The following is a 21,210-nucleotide window of genomic DNA, read 5'->3' as shown; positions in this document are numbered from 1 at the left end:
ATTAGCTGTTTTTTAGAACTTACTAATGCTCGTCTTTAAGGTTTTCGTAGTTTCGGAAAGAGGGTGGACTGTGGAGGAAAGACTTTTTTGTGACTCTAATAAAATTTTAATTTGTGCCATCAGGTTACACCGAAGTTCCTTCCACACTGCCTTTCTTTACGAATTCAACTTTTTATTATTCTGGAGGGTTACATGGGTGCATGGAATATGAAGGATTGTTCCTCACTCGCTCCCTCCCAACCCTTGGTTAGGTCCGGGCGCAAAATAATGGTGCAACCCTGAGGGCGTGGCAACCTCTCTAAAGCACAAGCTGTACTCGTGTCGGCCTTGGGTAAGAATGGGGCGGCGGGTGCCATATCAGAAGCACACGAGGGTTAGGGTACCAGATCGTGTCTGCATAGAAGGGGGAGGGTGCATAACCATCTGTACTACGGGGTAACAGAAATGTTCCAAAGTTCAGCCCTTGTTACACCGGGAATGGACTCGTAGTGGTTCGTGGCGATCCCCCTGGCGGGAACTTAGAGAAGAGGCTGTCTTCTCAGTGACCTTCGCTCGAAACGTGAGTATGACCATCGTTATACACCTTCGGGGCTGAGCTGCGGCAGTAACACAATTCTGTTTATGCGGAGGTGCGTCAGCTCTCATCATAAGAATCAAAACGTCCGATAAAGCCGAAAAGGCTAGGTGCGGACGTTAAAGATCCTCATTGTCCTTTTAAGGACGACCGAGTATACGCAAAGCAATGTTCCTCACTCGCTACATTCACCGGATTCGTCCTGCGTGAACACGTTCTTACACACTAGACAAATCGGATAGACGGAATATTTTTATTTTGTATTTTTTATTTAGATAGGGGGAAAATAAATATATCATGATTACTTAATTTTATTATATGTATGTATTTTTTTTAAATCAGTGGAACCGAATTTAATACTCCGCATTTATGCAATGGACTATTTTTTTAACGGCCTCGCATAAAAAAAGGAAAAGGAAACAGGTAAATACAAAAATTAAACCTTTAATCTTTTTTTGGTCGAGATTTAAAGGAAATATAAAGTGAAAAAAGGGAAAAATGAAGACAAAAATCCACTACTGAACTAATTATTATTTTTTAATTGAAAAAATATTATATTTTCAACGAATAGTCTCTGTAAAGGGGAAAACGGAAAAGTAAAAACGAAAGTTACCGTATGCTCTGAAGAATTCTGCGATCTTGCGTATGTACGCAGAGAATTCCTCTGGTCGTGTTAAGGCCAACCGGGCGGACTATCTTAGTGAAAAACCAAGAAAAGTGCTTGTTATCGAGCTCTCTTTTTTTTGAAAAATTGATCAGCTGCGTTGCCCCATTCTCTTTTGATGCCAAAAAACAAAATATTGTTGTGACGTCTCACACTATTATAGTGGCGCTCCCATCGGTTATAAGTCCGAATCGTCACGTGTGTGTGAATGTAATTTATTTCCGAATATGGAGGGTTTATCCCTAATTACCCAGAGGAATATTGAGTACTCTGGGGTCTGTGACGGTTAGCCAGACTATCGTGTTTCAGCTTGTTTGTTTCATGTGTATTTGTGTTATTAGCCACATTGGACGAGGCAATGGGGTCTAGTAATAACACAAGAAAACAGATACTGTTCCTGTCCTAATTTGTCTGATCATAACATGGTTGGGGAAACAGGAGAAAAAATTAGTTTGATTAATACGCGAGAAACCCATGAAAATAAAAGCAAAGGAATATGGGGCTAGTGATGACCAATGTAGTTTGTTGGCCCTAAAACTTAAAAATAAATACATAAAAAAATAAAAAATATTTCCATTTGACTTGTAGAATAACCTCTTAATAACGAAGTATTGGCTTCTGTTTAGTGACCGTTAGTTATTATTTGGAGATCGTGAGATGCGGCATGGTGTGACGTAGGTTTTAGAAAAACATTTTCTTTATCGTGCCAACGTTTCGACCTTTTATTGTTTCGTGGTCCGCTTGATCAAATAAATTCTTTTCAAGTAATTAAGGTTTTAGTTGATATAAAAAAGTCAGTGTCACAATCGGGATTCGAACCAACTACCTTCGGCTAAATACTCAGCTGCTCTACCACTTGAGCTATCGTGACTTCGATCCACTCGGACACTAACTATCCATCTCAACTCTACCTTTTTAATTTTCCCTCCTTTTTGCTATTTTTTTGTTTCGACCTTTATTGAGATCGTCTTCAGGGCCTGGGATTTATAAACATTGTTTAAATTTTACAAATTAGGGAAAGACGGGGATAATTAGGGAAAGTAAAGCCAAATTGTTGAAGAATTAGACTAAGTAGAAATGTTTGATGTGTGGAATGTGATGAGTGTTTTATATGTTATATGTTTTGTGTGATGGGATGATGATATATGTATGTTATCGAAATTGAATTTGATTAATGATATTAACGTAACCCACATCTATATAATCCTGAAAGGAGAATCAGGCCGAACCATTACCCATTTTTTTCCATTGTCGGCTTCTTTCACTTCACAGAAGCCGCTTCCTAATATAAAAATGTCTTTCTATCCCGGCTTCCTTCCCCAATCCTTCAAAATCCAACGTATATAAACGTAAAACATCAATATCTCACTGGCACTCTCAACACGACACAGAAGAATGTCACATCTACACGGAAAACAAACACTTTGAGTCAGTACAAATACTTTGATTGAATCTAACATTTCTAGTATTGTATAAATTCATTTTTTCACATCCTACATGCATTTGTAAAATTTAAACAATGTGTATAAATCCCAGGCCCTGAAGATGGTCTCAATAAAGATCGAAACGGCACGACGAAGAAAATGTTTTTCTAAAACCTACATCACACCAGACCGAATCTCACGATCTCCAAATAATTCTATTTTTTCTTTACTAATATTTATGTATGACAGGCATACGTGAACGTTCATTTGCGTAAGTACTTTGAAATAATGGTTTCAACACTTTAAATTGTTTAATTAAACAACTTGTACACGATGCAATTATCTTTCTGCAGAAGGGTTAATTTGTGCCTAGGCATAGCCACTTCGACAAAACGGGAAATAATAGGGTTTGTAGTTAATCCAGCATGTCTCGGCCCTCGTTTGATCTCAAGACGCCACAGGCAGTTTCCACTTTCTCGGTTTCTTGGGAAAAGTCAAACATGTCAAGTAGGAAAAGTCCATGACGCCGAAGTTGTTTCATATTAATATATAATTACTGTACGTTGATGTTGATGGATTTTTTAAAATGTTTACATTCTACATTTTCGAAGTGTATGGAGAGGGTGGCAGTAATTATATCTTCATAAGATCTATTCCAAACTTTATCGTTTTTATTATTTACATTTATGTATCATTCAGTTTTATCACGAAAATTTATTCAAAGTATACAACCGAGTACGATTGGCGAGAAAAAAGCCCCCTGTTTGGTAATTTTTGTCACGGGAGTTGAATTTGCGATGTTTAAAAGCTGTTCAATTTAATAAACCTTCTCGAATTCTCGCTGAACAAGAATCTCCAATCAACGGAAAATTGTTTTTCACTCTAGCATCCTTACTAAAGCTGAAGAAATAAGATATTGAAGTCGAGAGCCAATAAAGGAGGTTGCAAAGCCCTTTAGATCAAGATCAGCTGTTCTCTTCTTTCAAAGATGTCCCTTTTGATCTATATAAGTTTTCATATCCTTTGTGAAAATTAAATTGATGTATTGTGTACATGTTATAGCCAATATGTGCACTATAAGAATCTTTCATTACTTCTTATTAATTATCTATGTATGGTTAACCTTAGTATTGTAATCAACATTTTTCAAACTTGGTTAAATATTTCTATCGTACGGAAAAATGGTTTATTTTGTTAATTGCTGAATAATATCCTATCCTAATAAAGAGTGAATTAATTCACCTTCATTGGATTATCTATTTGTAACTTTCCCCATATCCTATAAGCTTGTGATCTCATATATTCCGAGTATTATGGGTTATGAATGGGACGGTCTAAATCTGAGAGATTATCATGATGATTCTCAGTAATTTAGCTTTTTCTCATTTTTCTTACTAATCTGGGTGGATTAGGAAAAACGACGACGAATCAAGTCGAAATAATTATCTTGTCCGGCTTTTATACGCAAATCGCATAATAATAATTTTTCTCTTTAGCTCTTTTCATATGCCCAGGTACATTAATCATGAATATAATTGAAAGAATACGCCATCTATTGATCCCTTTTACTCCAAGTAGTAGCCGTTTTCCTGGCACCAACCTATGATAATATTGGGTTGTCCGGAAAATAATGCAGGATTTTGGTATTAAACAAAAAAAAAGAAACTAGTTACTTTAAAGCAATGTTCTTTAATCAAAATAATTTCNTTGACATTCATACAAATGAGTAATCCTGTAAACGTAAACAGAATATTTTATATAGATTTTTTTTAATGAAAACTTAAAATCCTGCATTATTTTCCGGACAACCCGATATATGGTGTTTAGTGACAGTTTGTTAATGATTATGTGGAGATCGTGAGATGCGGTCTGGTGTGACGTAGGTTTTAGAAAAATATTTTCATTATCGTGCCAACGTTTCGATCTTTATCGAGATCATCTTCAGGGCCTGGGATTTATAAATGTTGTTTAAATTTTACAAATACGCATCCTACATTGTAAAATTTAAACAATGTTCATAAATCACATGCCCTGAAGATGACCTGAATAAAGATCGAAACGTTGGCACGATAAAGAAAATGTTTTTCTAAAACCTACGTCACACCAGACCGCAACTCACGATCTCCAAATAATCCTATGATAATAATCTGAAATTTAATCATTGGAATATCTTTGATGTATTTTGTAATAATTCTGTATATGTTGTGGCAAAACAAATCATTTACAAAAAACTGCGATATCTTTTAAATGGTATGCTTGGTAAGATAGGATTTTTATTCGTGAAGTAGGGAACAACCGAAAGTAAAAAATGAAAAGTTGATTTCATCCTTATTTTACATACTTACATGAACGGAGTCACCCCCAGGATTGATGCGGATTGGGGGTTGACACGCTAGGGGTAATGGCTCAGCTGGGGGCGGGAGTGACCTCCTGTCCGGACTCTTTATCGCCGGAGCGACGGGGGAGGTACTGGTTGAGGACCTTTAGGTGTTTCTGAGACATTGGTTAGTAAAGAAGGACTCCTAACGACTCTCTTAAGGTCAAAAGATAACTCATATGCGATCTTTTAATTGCTTTTGAATAATATTTAATTTTAATTTGTACAGTAGAGGTTTTTGGTTTCGAACTGAATTTTGTTGATGGGCTGGCTTGTAGATCCTAAAGGTGTTGGGTCTGAGGTGTAAAATATGTATTCTTTTAAACAAATTTTTTGAGGTTGTATTTATCTTTCTTTTTATTTTGATTTATTTCCCCGGGCTGATTTTGGTTTTTATTTCAATTTGGGGGATAGGTTGATTCACGCAAAAGGGTCCCTTTCGGGCCATATCGATTCAGAGCATCATAAACATAAAATTGTTTATCAACATAAAATTGAAACCTTGTCACAAAGACTGAAAGAGGACACTCGAAACTTTCATGCAGTTTTGATAACGTTGAATTTGGATGAAATTTTTAATTTTTAATTGCTATGAAAAATATTATGTAAGGTTTTTATGGGCTACTTAAAACTAATGAGAACTTTTGTTTTCAATAAAAATGATTTTGGTCTTCTTTATTATAAACATCCTTTGGTTTTTCTTAAACGTTTTCTATACCTAATCCTGTCTAGTACAATCCTACATATTACTTTTTTATCCTACCTAAAAGAACAAATCGACTGGCATAGAATCCTTGAAATATATGCATAGCAAAGGCTAAAACCCCAAAATGAGACATGACCGCAGCAATATGAATAATCAGGGTTCCTGTCTTACCATGCTTATAACCCTGATTTTTTTTGTCACCGTGCTGGAGAAAACTTCTTTAAAAATGGTTTAAGTTAAAATTCATATTATATTTGTAAATGTGGATCAGCTTGAAAAAAACATTCATAATTGAGGTGTTACTTTAATGTTTGTGAATGTGAATGGTTTTATTTATATTTTTATTGCAGGAAAACTCGTTCAAAGGGATTTTATACATTGTAAAATAAACATTCCTTAATATAAACGAACCAAACCATAAAAATTGTTACACAGGATGTAAAAAGTAAAATAAATGTAATGTAATAACTAATAAAATGTCATAGCGTAAGGTAATATGAGTATAAAAAAGGCATACAAAAAAAGAACAATATAAAACTACAACTCTACATATAGTACAGAAAAGCCCAAGTTTAGGTTTTTATAAATGTTCTCTTTTTTTAATAATACCTGAAAGAAATACTAAAAGTTATATGGGCTATATATAACATGTAATAAACGGTAAAAGGGTTGAATTATGAGCCGGATCAAAGTTAAAGTCATAAGCCCGATATCTTCCGTGTGTAAGGAGAGCTTTACAGTCCTCGGAAGCACCACGAGGTTGCTCTGACGGTCAGTGAAACCTGATGTGCTTTTAATGAATGAAATAAACGACCTCGCCCCTCCATTCATCCTGTTTCGGCTTGGTAAAATTAACTTGTAAGTTATTTAAATTAAATTGACTAAAATGATTGCTGTTTCGTTTCATTTTGCCTCGTGACGCCCATTGTTTTTTCTCTTTTCTTTTCTTTTTAGTAGCAAATTCTCACCTGCTCACCTCTGGCTAGGAGTACACTGCTGTTTGCTTCCAATGACTCTCTTGTATAACGTCAACGCGTTGTGAAGGATGTTCAAAACGGACATGGCGTGCACTGATGACAGCACATCTAAAAAAAATTAAAACAAATATAGCGTGATTTAAAAAAGTGTCAAAATTATTTCATTCATACTGTAAATGACAAAAGGCAAATGATCATTAATATTATGCAATGAATTTCCTAGTGACAATGTCTAAGTGCCAGTGTGCGTATGTTCACGCGCTCAGTGCGATTAAAATGTTAATTTGTCCGTAATTTTCTAGTTTATTTGTGCGCGCCTGTTTTTTATTGTTGAAGACTTAAGAAAGAAAGAAATACCTAAATGAATTTACATATACCTTCATTTATTAGCGAAATGAGCGAAGTTTCAATCACTACATTTCTATTTTGTAGCAGAATGATCTAATAAATCAAAGTCAAAATTTAAAACCGGGTTAGCAATGACATTAGGTGATAAGCAAAGAATTTATGATGTTCGTGAGAAGGTAGGTCAGATTTGTCAAATTTAATGGATATTTATGTCCGGAATACAAAGAAAACTTCAGATAGCTCACGACGATATATTACAGCCTAGAGACCTGTGGTAACATTGCTAGCTAAGTTTTCCTTTGAAGGGAAACGCATTTGTACTAGTTATTATGTTACTTTGCTGCGATTCAAGAGAAACAATGCACAAAAATTAACTTTGACCATTATCGGCTTAAAAAACTTCTGCTTGTAGTTTTATAACGAAATTGTTTGGATAAAATAAATAAAACCACATCTAAAGATTGTGCAATAAGTTAGGGCTGAATTCAGAGGATCTTATACAATGAATTCATCATTTCTAAGAACCAAATTCCATCATGACTTTATCAACAAAACGCGGCTGCCGAGGAAAAGTGGCCTGCTTTAAGTCGATTTTCTCTATGGTGAAACAAGACCTCATATTTTTGATGACTCGTAAAAAATTGCAGCAGAGGTTTAATATAAAGGCGCCATGTTGGTTGAATGTCTTTAGTTTATCATATCTTCCCGTTATTAAATTATCAACAAATAAACTTAAAAAATAAAACAATGATTATACTAAATATTTTATTGTCTAAAAAATATTAAGTGAAAATAATTAATCATCCATCATTAGATCATTTTTTTTATTCAATGACAGAATTATAAATTGATTTTTTGTACCCATTCTCGTTAAATAAACAAAAAAGGTTTTTATATTAACGGAAATATTGAATAAATCAGTGAAAATCATTGGGTTTAATCTGCGAGGCGGTTGTTCAATTCTGTAAGTTTGTCCGTTCTTGCTTAAACCCTAACAAAAGTTCAATCAGTATTGCGTTCTACCCACCGGTCAGTATCGATCGTATAGCTGATACTATTTCCAAACAACTGTATAACATTGTACTTCGACTTCCATAAAGGTTCGAAAGAAAGAGTAGATCCAAAAACACACAGTTTACACTGTTGAAGGTAAAAGGTAGCAAAACGAAGGTGGTTCTTATATGTATAGTATTTTTTTAATCGTTTTATTATACGTTTCACTTTAAAATTAGGAGTAACGAATGAAAAAATTTAAGATTAAAGACTATTTCATTATTATATCTATTTCTTAGCAAATTTTATAAAGGAAAAAACAATTACACGCTACTAATAAAAGTCAAAAGAAAGAGAGGGGAACGTTCTTTGAATTATTTGACTAATTTCGTAATGAAAAGATATCCATAAAATAATTGCCAATCACATATGTTTAGAAAAAAATAGAAATTTGGCGTAAAAACAAAATTGTAAAACTCTGTTTAACTAATTTTTTGTCAGACACATATACTCTCTCTTTCTCTCCTTTTCTCTTTCTTAGTCTTTCTTTTTTCACTTTCTTTCTGTCTAGTTTTTCTTTCAATCTGTCAATCAGTCTGTCTGTCTGTCTCTCTCTCTCCCCCTCTCTTTCTTTCTTTCATTTTTTCTCTTTCTTTCGTTTCTGTATCTATTCTTTCTTCCGTTTCCTATTTTTTGCACCGTCCACCACAGTATGTGTGGTGTTTAGTGACCGTTAGTTTATTTGGAGATCGTGACATGCTGTCTGGTGTAGGCACTCTCAATACGACACACAAGAATGGCATATCGACACAGAAAACAAACACTTTTAGCCCTGAAGATGATCTCAATAAAGATCGAAACGTTGGCACGATAAAGAAAATGTTTTTCTTAAACCTACGTCACACCAGAATGCATCTGACGATCTCCAAATAATCTATCACAATATATTCACTTCTTTAAAAAGTTAACTACTTCTGTAAGTCTGTAAAATAACTCTATATTCCGACATTGACATGTCCGCTCACACTTACCTCTGCACGGAAATGAAATCACTCCCACTAGTAAAAGAGATAAAGCCATGGAGTAAGAGGTTTTAATACATGAATGTATGCATTTTTTGTAGAACTATTAAAATCATTTTCTATTACATTGATACTCCTCCCGACTTTCAAAGAACAGCAAACGGGAAAGTCGATAATTCAAATGTCGGGTTCCATTTAGAACAGTAGATTTTAAAATACGTAATATTAAGCTAGACACCACGTTCTCCGAGTATCGATATTTAATCCTAAATGTTCTTTTTAATTGTTAATGTTTTTATTTTATTATTAATGTAATTGTTCTTGGGCTTAAGCGACGAATCCCAGGTTCTATCATCCCAGAGGAGTTGGAAACGGCTGTTCTTGACGAATTTGGAAGAATTCCACAGGATTTTTACCAGAAATCTTTTCTAAAGAATGCAAAGGCGTTTAACGGACGTGATTCCACGCCAGAGATGTAAGTACACGGCATTTTTTGGTACGCAAAATATAAATAAACCTAAACACATTAAAATTTAAGGGTGGTGCGTTAATTATGCCCATCAGGGTATAATAATTTTTAAATTAACAACATTCGATTCAAAATAAATATTACAAATCATTAAATGACTCATCAATAATGAAATATAATTTATTCCAATGCAATTTTATTTGTTGATAGTGTATTGCGAATCGGAAGAATATTAAAAAATTACACAACGAATAACGTAAACATATATTACAGTTTCTAATGGTGGATGATTTATTTTATGTATTCAGCATTTTTTGACACAAATAAATAGGTAAATTCCTATAATTCATGACAGTCGTGTGTTGATTCTTATAAAAAAATCTACTGAGGAAGAGATTTAAAGTTCCTCATAATGCATTACATATATGGAAAAAGCTGCAATAGAAAAATAACCCAAACCTCAAAAAGCGACGTCCAACAAAACGCATGTACTGTAACTGATATATTTTCCTTTATTCATTTAATTTTTGAGAAAAAGGTTGAAGTACTACTTTTTCATAAAAAACTTTATTTTTGTCAATACCTTATTTTAGCTGAGGGGGATTAAGAAAGCTTTATGAAAGTATAACAAACCTTACGTTTACCGTGGTGTTTAGCATTTAGTTATGCATGTTATTTTATTAATGCCAATTTTTCTTTGTGGTATGAAAGTTACTCAACTTCTTTTTTTAGTTAAAACATTTTTTGCCAAGAGATTAATGTTTTTGTGGATTAAAGAAGCTCACGGGTGAATAATAAATCTTGGTACGGGTCTTTAAAGTTTCTCATAAGAATCTGTACAACCGCTTAATACTGTAGGATGTTTGGCAAAGGGACTGAACTATAAAGTTCTGAAGATATTTGAGTTTGGGGTTCTTTATTCCTTGGGCAAGTAAAGCTTAAAGGTTGTTTTTCATCTTTGCTTTCTCCCTGTTCACAGCTTAATATTTTACTTTGCAAATCATTTTTACAGGGCTACTCTCTTTTTTTTATTAATGTCCCCATTCTTTAATTTTAGTTTTTAATTGTGTTTCGCTTTTTATTGTGATTTTATTGCGTTTGTATGACGTTATAAAATATAGATTCAAAATAATATTTGCATTTCAGAGTGAAAGTCGAGACCCTTTCCTCTCCGGAGGTGCCGTCGTTGAACAAGTTGTTAATTAAAGTATAGAAACGGGATACGAAGCGGGTTTTTAAAAGGGGCGCCCTAATTAGGGCCGACCTCGGGGGTCGCAACCCCTTCTTGTTTTATTAAAACTCTAGAATTAAGGCTCAATGAGGGTAATAATTGGCGAAATATTCTCACCGATAACGCTCTCCTCATGCTCGACGATCTCAGCCGCTAAGGTTCTTCTGACTTGCTCCAGATGTTCTCCAGCGGCGTGACGCCAGACCGATCCAAGCCTCTTGGTCGTTTTTGCACATTTGCTTCTTTTTGCTCCGTTCTTAGTCTCTGTCTCTTCAGTAACCTCTTTCGTTGGGAAGTTTTTTTTCTCAGCTCTGAACACAAACATAAATAATATGAAACTGAATACTTTCTACTGAAATTTTCATTGTTTAATATATATCATAAATATTTATTTTGAAATTAATTAAATATTTAAATGACATTGTATTCACTGTTATATATGAGTGTGAGTAAATTGGGATACAGTTGCGCAGAGCATGAAAGTTGTGCGGGACTGTTGTACCACAGCGCCTTATTACTTCATACTTATAAATTCAATAAAACATATATTACACGCATATTTTGTACATATGTAGAAAAGAGGTTATGTTGTGAATAAAAAAATAATAAAAAATAAGACTAAATCAATAAATAAAAACAAGTAACACTTTAGCCTTTACGTAATATATTACATACATATCCCTGAAGTAATTAGATATGAAGAACTTATATTTTTAATTACAAAGGTATTATTGTAAGCTTTATATATAATATATATTCCGTATTTCTTTAGATATGGTAGACACTTGTTTTCAATAGTTTTATTTTTAATGGGCAAATGCTAGTCAATGGTTTATGTTTCAGTTCACCATAATATAACGTATCGAAAACGGTATGTTATTTTTTATTAATTGTACTTTCCTTCTCTTCGCCGAGATAATGGCTATTTGACTACCTCCGAAGAAGAAAAATCTTATTAATTTCCCTATTTTTCAGTGTTTTCTCTCCACTTCTAAATGATCCCTACTTCCAAACCAGTATATAAAATCTAACCTATCTCCTTTTCGAAAATGATTCACGTTCATTGAACTATCCCACGTCATAAACCATCTTCCACTCGACAAATACCTAAAAAGCTGTAGTTTTTCTTCCCTAAAATTACAATTCTATCTTTAGTATCACATATTTTTCATCTCAATGGAATTGAACCCAAATTTTCCCTCATCCGGATGATTCCAAAGCCTAAAAACCCTTATCACTATGAATCAACTTAGTGTTTAATTAGTCTACTGTGTCTTATAGGCAAATTGTCCATTCTTTCAATCTATTCTGTTGTTATTTCTGCCCACCAGTTGAGACGTACTCATTTCTCACTTCACTAGATCCAGGCTCTAGTCATCAACACCACCGTTGTTGAGCGAAAGGGGTGTCGATACAGTGTAACCCAAGATGTGAAACAAATCTTCAATCGGGAATGAAGCTCAGGGCTTATCTAAAATTTAACATAGTCCATTCTTTTACCTACTGCCTGATCCTAAACTCCTACTTAACCGATAGCTGAATTTGAAATCACCGATGACTTCTCATTATCAGCCGACTATCGCATAAATGCACCTTTGCTCTAAAGTCTAAGGATCCCGTCAGCTGATTCATGCAAACCATGTTGTATCCTTTGAACAGTTGTTGATAAACAGAAAATGCGAACTTGTAAATTTCACTTGATGGAGTAACCAACCACTGCTCCTATCTACTTCAATAATATGATAAAAACTATATTATCATAAATTGACAATATAGGTAGCGTTATTTTTCTTCTATGTGTTGTTTTTTATTATTTATCTATGTTGTTCTATGTGTTAATTATTTATCTTATTATTTATAACATTCCAAAGACGGAGTCAACAAAAACACAAAGTGCTTATATGGAATCCACATAAACGACTAAAAAAAAAACCAGAACAAATGCTTTAACATTGGGAACACCCGATGCTACGCCATGCGACGTTACCCGATGCTACCCCACGCAAATACAAACTCCGATTTTCCATAAGGTTGCATTACCCCCGTGCACATCTACCCGATGCTACCCGACGCAAATCCAAACTCCGATTTTCCATAAGGTTGCATTACCCCCGTGCACATCTACCCGATGCTATGCCACGCTATCCTACCCGACGCTCTGCGTTCCCCATTATCCAGATTTTCGTCGGGCCACATCGAGTACAGTCAAAGACAAAAGAACCGGACACTCATACTTTTATTCAAACTACATGTATTATTGTCGTTATATTAATTACAACATACTTATTTTAATATAAACCAAATTAACTGTGATTAAAAATTAATTCTTTTTTATTTAAAAAATTAATTTTAATGGTTTGGTAGAAAATTAATCAAAACACCGGAATACGATTTTTTGGTATAATGAATTTAACTAATAATTTATTGTACTCGATTCGGCGGTACATATACTAAAATTGGAACAATTTATTACCCGGTTTTGCTCATAAAATTTAATTAACAATTTATTTCATAGTTTTGCTCGTAAAATTGCACCATTTTCGTCGGGTAGCATCAGAACAGGACCCTCATATTTTTTGTAGTTTATTTCAAACTAAGTACATGTAATTTTGTCGTTGTGTTAATTATAACATGTTATTTTAATGTAAACCAAATTAAACGAGATCAAAAATGCATTTATAAACATTGTTTAATTAGATGGTTAGGAGTAACTTTATTTAAAACAATTAAGTTTAACCAACAATTTATTAGATGGTTGTGCTAATAAAATTTAACTAACCATTTATTACAAGGTTTTGCTCAAAATAGTGCATTAAGAACAAAAGATGCGTTGCGATTGTGATAGTGATTATTGTGTTAAACGCTGTGGACTGTACGCGACGTGTGCTTGCGTCGGAGAGATGGGCACACCCCACCAAAACGTGGTAAGGCGTCGGGTAGCATCGGGTAGCGTCGCATGGCGTACAATCGGGTATGTGTGTTCCTAGCTTAAGACCTCTTAAAAGACTGCTGCATCAAAAGATCAAAACTGACTCTCCACCACAAACGACTCATTAAATCTTTTTGTCACCCATTTGGACAAACAGCAGCGAACTTAAGCGAAACGTTCCAACTTATCCAATCCTAACAAACCAAAATCATCCGAACCATCGTTGATACTCCTATGACTTGCCATGTTTCTAATTTTACATTCAAAATAAGCTAAATACACAATATGTCCTTCAACAAACTAATCAAGTTACAAGAAGTTTCAAAAATAATTATCCTTTCACACAAACTCTAGGACAGAAACTTTTCATCTCTCCCTTCCAGAAATCCTCCTCTTTCCAGAAACCGTCCCAACTTCCTAAGTGACAGTGAGGGCAATACAGTTGTTTATTATTACTAAGAAATTCTCGGTTTTTCTCTAATAGTACCGTTCTTCTTCTTTTTTTTATATTTAACATTACGTGTGTTTATCAAAAATCGTACTGCAAATTATTGCAGCAGTAGGTAATTGTTTGTTATTTTTAATAATGGAAACGTGAAAACGAATTCTCACGAAACTCCGATATGGAGTGAATGGATGTAACTACGAATATGACTAATTTTGCATTATTGACGTTAAAGAGTATTCGCATAGGGTTTACATCTTGCATTCCCATGGGAGTCGAAACCAATTTTCTTAATGTGCCCTCGGTGCTTGATATGATGGAAAATCAATGAGTTCACATGGCTGTACGAATGGCAGGGACCATCGCTTGATGCATCATTGGTCTGACAGGCCTTTATTAACCTTTCCGGAAGTATGGAAGTATACTTCGATTTATGGGGTTATTTTTTTAAAATACCGTTGATCTTGTTAACGTAAACTCATGGAACATAAGTTCTAAGCACCGAATTTTTAAGGATCGTCTTGAAGTAATAAAAAACCAAAATCAAAACTACAATCAACTTAAAACACTTTGTAATTTATGATTGTGCAGCTTTTTCATAGCGAAGAGAAGTAAACAAACAACAACCGTTCTGGAGAAAAGCCAGAGATCAAATCTTCTTAGCTAAGGATCTAATATTTGGCGAAGAATCTTAGATATAACACTACGACTGGGAAGAAGGCAAATTTTCCGAAGTTACCATAGATTTCGTCAACCCAATCCGTTTACCAATTAGCACTTAAAATTTTGCGGTACTTACTAACTAAGTAATCAGAAATACATCTGGTGTGATGGCATCTGAAAAAATTAGTATCAACGGTTGGCAACCATACTGTTTGTATTGCTCAATTTTATTTGACCAATATAAGTTTTGCATTAAACATTAATTCAACAACAACGAACAATTACGATATGATTAAATTATTATAAAAACTATCAGGATAGAGAGAAAAATTTGCATCAGACTGAATTCAACATATTTGATTTTCTATTTGATTGTATTTTAGATAAAAACTAAAAACTAATTTGAAAAAATCTTTCGTTTAATTGAAGAAACAAAAATTGTTAAGCGTTAACGTTGAAAAATATAAAGAAATATGATTGCATAATGAAATATTATAAAATTTCGTAAGCACGGGCAGAGTTGTAAAAACGATTGGAAATGATTGTTAATCAAATTTTACTCTCTGATAAACATAATATCAACCTGATAAAAGCTTTTAGTTGAAAATCGCATATTGCACGAATGAAATCAATAAATACTAAAGGGTTGTTAGAACATTCGTATTAAAAAAATCGGAGATAATGTAAATTTAAACTGTCGGCAAGCATTTAGAAGAGAATAAGGATAAAAATCAATATTTTAATGCAGATTTATAGTATAAAATTTTATTATTATATTTTAATCTGGTCGGATAAACAGGTAAAATCAATTTAGTAATAAAAGAGCGACAAGACATATATACATACAAATACGTAAATAAGTGGAATATTTCTCAGATAAATCTAATAACTTATCATTAAACATAATTAAGTTGTTAAAGTTTTTATTGTTTTAACAATAACAAGTAGTTTGCTCCCTGATGAAGGAAAATGTTGATCTGCGAAATTAGTAGTTGGAACAATCTTTTTTTTTAGTAAATAGATTGTTACATGTATCTCATTGTTTTTATTTGTTGTTGTAAATTTTTAGATTATAAGTAATATTGTAAGAATATATATATTTTAATATTATAAGAAACACGAAAAAACAATTATTATATAATAAGCGCATATTTTCACGTTTCCTGTTTCCCTCTGATTCAACGTACTTAAAAATCATAAGATCTTTTAAAGACAATGACGGAAAATCAAAGTACGCGGCTCACATCTCATAAAACCATCAAGTCTCCCCAACAATCAGACAAACATAAAACGGCTACTTAACGTACAAAAAGGATAAACAATTAACATACTCCAAATCGTTATAATATACAAAGAAATTCAACACTAAAACACTTATAAATACACAAATTAACAACGGCTCACTTACATCGTGTACAATATTCAAAACATTATAATAATTTAAAAGAAAAAGACCAACGATCATACAGACTTAAACCACCAAAGGCACCGATAAACAAGGACTATCAACACAACAAAGCACTTTAGCTAACAAAGCACTAAATTTTAAAAGAGTCTTGATTTAACATAAAACTGATGGTGTCATGCCGAAACGCAACATCAGACCAACTCAGTGAGGGGATATGAAGACCAAAATGATTGCTACCGATCAAATTCCAGGTATAAAAGCAATGCTTCATTAATTGCTTTTTTTTAATTGGTACGAAAATTCCAGCGTTAAAAAGTTAATAAACGTTTTACCTTTGTTTGGCACAAACCTCAGCATGGTTAAATAAAAATTTCAACGTCTACCAACGTTAAAAAAAAGAATAGTATTCTATAAAAAGCTTGGTACATATTAATTTTGAAGCATGTTACTGTGCGGTAGAATAGGTTAACATTTGCAGCACATCCCTCATTCCGATTTCCCCCGTAGTACAAAGGCAGGATCAATATTATAATTATGTGAATTCAACCCTGCCGGCAGATGATCAGAGCAAATATAACCGAGCAATATTGTCATAATTTAATAAAATTCTTGAAGTTCGAATAGGAGATTTTATACTGGATCCGTGTTTAATATACAAGTTGATAATGGGGAAAACTAAAACGGAATATATCATCAAATAAGATTGATAGTCGAAATTTAACAAAACTACGTCCCTAATGTCTTGTTAGACTTTGGGCCTCGTCAACAGATAGTTGTTTACAACCACTTGTATTTGAAGAGGATCTATCTCAAACTAACCAAGTTTAGAGCATCACTTCAAGTCACAATCGTTTTTTTTTCCCAAATGATTTGCATTTTCTGTTGTAGTCGGTGATCAAACGTTTTCTTTTCCTCGTTTTTTCTTGTATCTTTTTATGGGTTATTTCGTTTTTGTGAAGATTTGACTTCAACAAATGAAAAGGTTTCATTGTTAAAATATAGTTTTTTTACGTTTTTAATTGCTAAAATAAATATTTTTAATTTTACAATAATATTTCTAAAACCAACGATAATCAATTTTGATTATTATGCCCATCAGAATCAGATATTTAATCAGCAAATTTTTTTTTTTTTATTTAATGAAGGGGAATCTTTCCAGTTGACCTACTGTACTTATTCTTTATTCCTGGAGTCAATATCATTTAAGCCCATTATACTAATACATTTATTGGGATTACCTACTACAATTTCCTAGCTGTAGGAAAATACCTTTCACTATCTACTAAAGTATACGCTGTCATTTGACCTGCCGATAAACTGGTTATCCTCCGCTCACTTAAAACAATTAATTTCTAGTTATTTTCATTTAGTTTATTTTTATTATAACCATTAATTTTTAACACACGATAAACCGGTTTGAGCAATATTTACAAAAATAGAGTATATATTTTTCGCATGTTTCGAAAGGCTTTATTTCTTATGTCCTCATTTACGAAATTTATCGACCCTTTAATTGTGTTAAATTAAAATTATTGATCCAAACAATGTTTTCATTTACTATTTATTTTACATCCTGTTCAACGATCTGCTCAAAGTGGGATTTTTGGAGAATAGTCACAGAAAACGGTGGATATCCATTTTCAATTTGTCAGAATCTGAGCTTAGAGTTCAGGACAGTCCTGCCTGATTCCACTTGGTAAAAAGTTTTGTATACCTCTTCTATGTTCTATAATTGTTAAACTTGTTCTTTAATTAGTGCAAAAATAAAGCGACAAATAATCTAGAGATAAAATCAATAGACACGTGTTTTTCCTCTTTATTTGCAATATTTAAGAAAACATTTGGTGGAGCATATAGCGTCATCATCAAGCATGTAGCGATTTCGAGTAAGTGATAGTGATGTTCCATCTCGAGGAGTCAACGTGACCTTTCTATATGAAGCGAAGTATCGATTCTCTGCCTATCGACAAATAAACTCGATGATGCTCAACATCAGGTTTCCATTCTTAATCTTGGGCTTGAGCATGGTAGCGGGTATTTGGGTCCCCTCTTTCGGTTCTTCGAAGAAACGGGGTTGTTCTATTGTACATAGTAACAATAGTTGTGCATACCAGTTTGTGCTGAATGTATTTAGTAGCGTGAATGTGCGATGTGATATCGTCTATGGCGGAATATCGAGTACCTTCATCGACCCTCAATTAGGTCAGTCGGATATGTTTAAAGGGTGATGAAGGAATATCAAGTACTTTATCACCCGAATTGAATAAATGGTATGTAAACAGGCGAGAATACATATTTAAACATGAATGTGAGTATGAATGGGTCTGTTGGGTGCTGAATTGACCTGGCTGTTGACAGCACCCTCCCACACCCGAAGCGCAACTGAGGTCTGACCCCGGACTGCCAACACCAGGGGTGGATGATTTTCTGATCTGCTGTTTACTGTAACTAGCAAAAGCTGGAAATTCTCGTAGGGTAGACTACGAGAATCAAATAGGCTCAACTCGTCACATGCCGACCAATGAGAAGATCGAAGAATTTTTAACAAAATAAAATGAAAGCAAACTTAAATATCCACTGGCGCGAACAATTTTTGTATAATTATAAAGTTGAAGGCTGATGAATAATCTAGAATTAGATCAAAGATTATACCATAACGACAAATTGGACCATATATTTTAAATCGTGTTTAACTAGTTAAAGTGAATTTTCAAGATTTCCCTCTGGTGTCATAACTTCGACCCACAGAAATGTTGCCCAACAATGAACGGTTGATAGGTTTGTTTTCTTACCCTTGGAATCGTTCCAAGCCGGGGAGCCAGAAACGGCCAATCTCAAAGCGATGACCACTTACATGTTTGCCAAATCCCCTGTCCCGTAAACGCCTTTTGTCCCGAACCTTCCTTTTACAGCGAATTATCTGTTTTCCCTGTCGGACTTTACGATTAGTTTTCAGAGAATGTTCGTAATGAGCCGCCAATTTTGAGAATCCGTTGAGTTTTACTACCGAAATTTGTCAAAGTCAACTAACCTTCATTTCGAGTATATAAATGTATTTATAACAGTACAATTGTTCTATAAGTGAATTAAATTAAAGTAATTCCTGTTATGTAGAAGGATTCAACGTTCAACAACAATTGGGTGTATTGAAAAATAGGTCAGATTATATTCAATTATCAATACCTTTTCCCTATTAATTTTTGCATAAATAGCTGGTTTTGAACAGAATCACTATCGTGGCAAATTCCATACTACATAACAATTTTGAAGAAGTATCCCTTTCGACAGGATAGCGGGGTTGGGTTACTGAGCAATAAAAACCAACAGTCAATGACAAAATTGTAGGTAATACAAATAAATTAAAATATCATTATCGTAAAAAAGTAATTAGGTTTTATAACAGGCAGTTCATTCTCTTCTTAACAACTTAACGACAGATCTTACCATTAAACAAAATGTGTCATAACATTCCTTGTGAAATTGTGAAAAGAACAAATCAATCGTTGGTCCATTTTAGATCAGATGCTGTCACGCCAAATATCATTTTGTAGCAGGCAAATAATCGAACTGATTTTTAGTCAATAGTAAATATGATAGGTGTGAATAGAGGAAAAATTGTGCAGTAAACCCATGGTAAAAACCTTTCTCCAGGTATTACTGCCAGATATCAAGGGTTAGAACAATATCAAGTAATAAATTATCTTAGTTTTGTAAGTTTTTGTGTATATATCAGTTTCGTGAGTTTATTACTGCTCAGTAGTAATTGTGATGATTTTTCTGTGGTATAAAATTCTGACTTTTTGACTCCCTATTGTACAATTGTATTTTGCTGTTGTTTATGCAACCAAAACGACAACATATTGTTAGTAAAATAATATTATTAGTCTTACTAAAAATCAGAAAGGATGTGTATGCTAATACAACATATACCACTGATAACAACAGAAGTGACTTTCCAATTCAAACTATTGCAATTTCCGGTTAAACTAACAAATCACTAAGTCAATCATTGCTAGTATGTGCATTGAATGCAGAGAATCCATGGTTTTATCATGGACAATTACAAGATGGATGGAGGATTTTTTGTTCGTATACATGCCAAAAGCATTGTATCAACAGCATTGAATTTAACGCTGAATATAGCAGTAATTACAATTTAAAATAATATAATCCAAAGCAAAAATAATATTGCATATGTAAATTTCTAATATGATGATTAATACAGTCATTGACATCAAATATTCAATTGTGTTCATTTATATAAATAAATTTATTATCTCCATGCCGGCAACGCCGGGTTATAAAGCTAGTATTTAATTAATTAGTTTGGAGTGGGAAGTTGGTGTTCGAGTAGATCGAAGGCACGATAGCTCAAGTGGTAGAGCAGCGGCGTATTTAGCCGAAGATCGTGGGTTCGAATCCCGCTCGTAACACTAGCTTTTCCATTTCAACCAATACCGTACATAAAGATTAATTAATTGAAAGAAATTATTTGGTAATCAGACCGCGAAATATAGTGGATTTAACTAGTATTTAATATGAAATATATCAATATATCAATATTGACTAATCGACTAACCGATCACTATTAACATCTATTACAAATTCGTTTATATATTACGTCGAATGCTAGTTAAGTATATAGCTACTATTTAGCAAAAAGCAAGGGCAAAAAATGATCGCAACGACCAATTTACAGATTCATCACCCCGCACACCACATGGAGCAATCTCATGGTATTACCAATAAGTCACTGGTACTTAATAGCATGTAGCATTGGAAGCCTAAATTAGGCTATACTGAATCTATGCAACATCCTAAAACCTGACATAAATTTTTTGATAAAATAATGTACCACTAAACTAATACTGCATATCTACAAAAATATATTTTAAAAAAAAATCCCCTCTGTGTAACGAAATATGAGATGCTGTTAACGCGTAACCATAAATTATTTTCATTTTGAAACCTACTGGAATA

The 21,210-nt window shown here is 33.5% G+C and overlaps 1 protein-coding gene across 1 annotated transcript in view; it reads right to left on the bottom strand.

The window, feature by feature from the left end:
* The window catches only part of LOC106670304, a 281,929-nt gene that overhangs the window by 81,415 nt on the left and 179,304 nt on the right, over positions 1–21,210 (bottom strand). Inside the window, exons 14-15 of the mRNA XM_024229610.1 lie at positions 10,903–11,096; positions 6,722–6,830 (exon numbers count right to left, since the gene is read on the bottom strand). Of these exons, the coding sequence (XP_024085378.1) occupies positions 6,722–6,830; positions 10,903–11,096 (303 nt within the window). The remainder of the gene's footprint in view (positions 1–6,721; positions 6,831–10,902; positions 11,097–21,210) is intronic.

Source organism: Cimex lectularius, unplaced genomic scaffold (assembly GCF_000648675.2).
Source record: "Cimex lectularius strain Harlan isolate CLEC.00 unplaced genomic scaffold, Clec_2.1 scaffold287, whole genome shotgun sequence".
In the NCBI taxonomy this organism is placed as follows: Eukaryota; Metazoa; Arthropoda; class Insecta; order Hemiptera; family Cimicidae; genus Cimex; species Cimex lectularius.
This window is presented reverse-complemented; position numbering and strand designations above follow the sequence as displayed.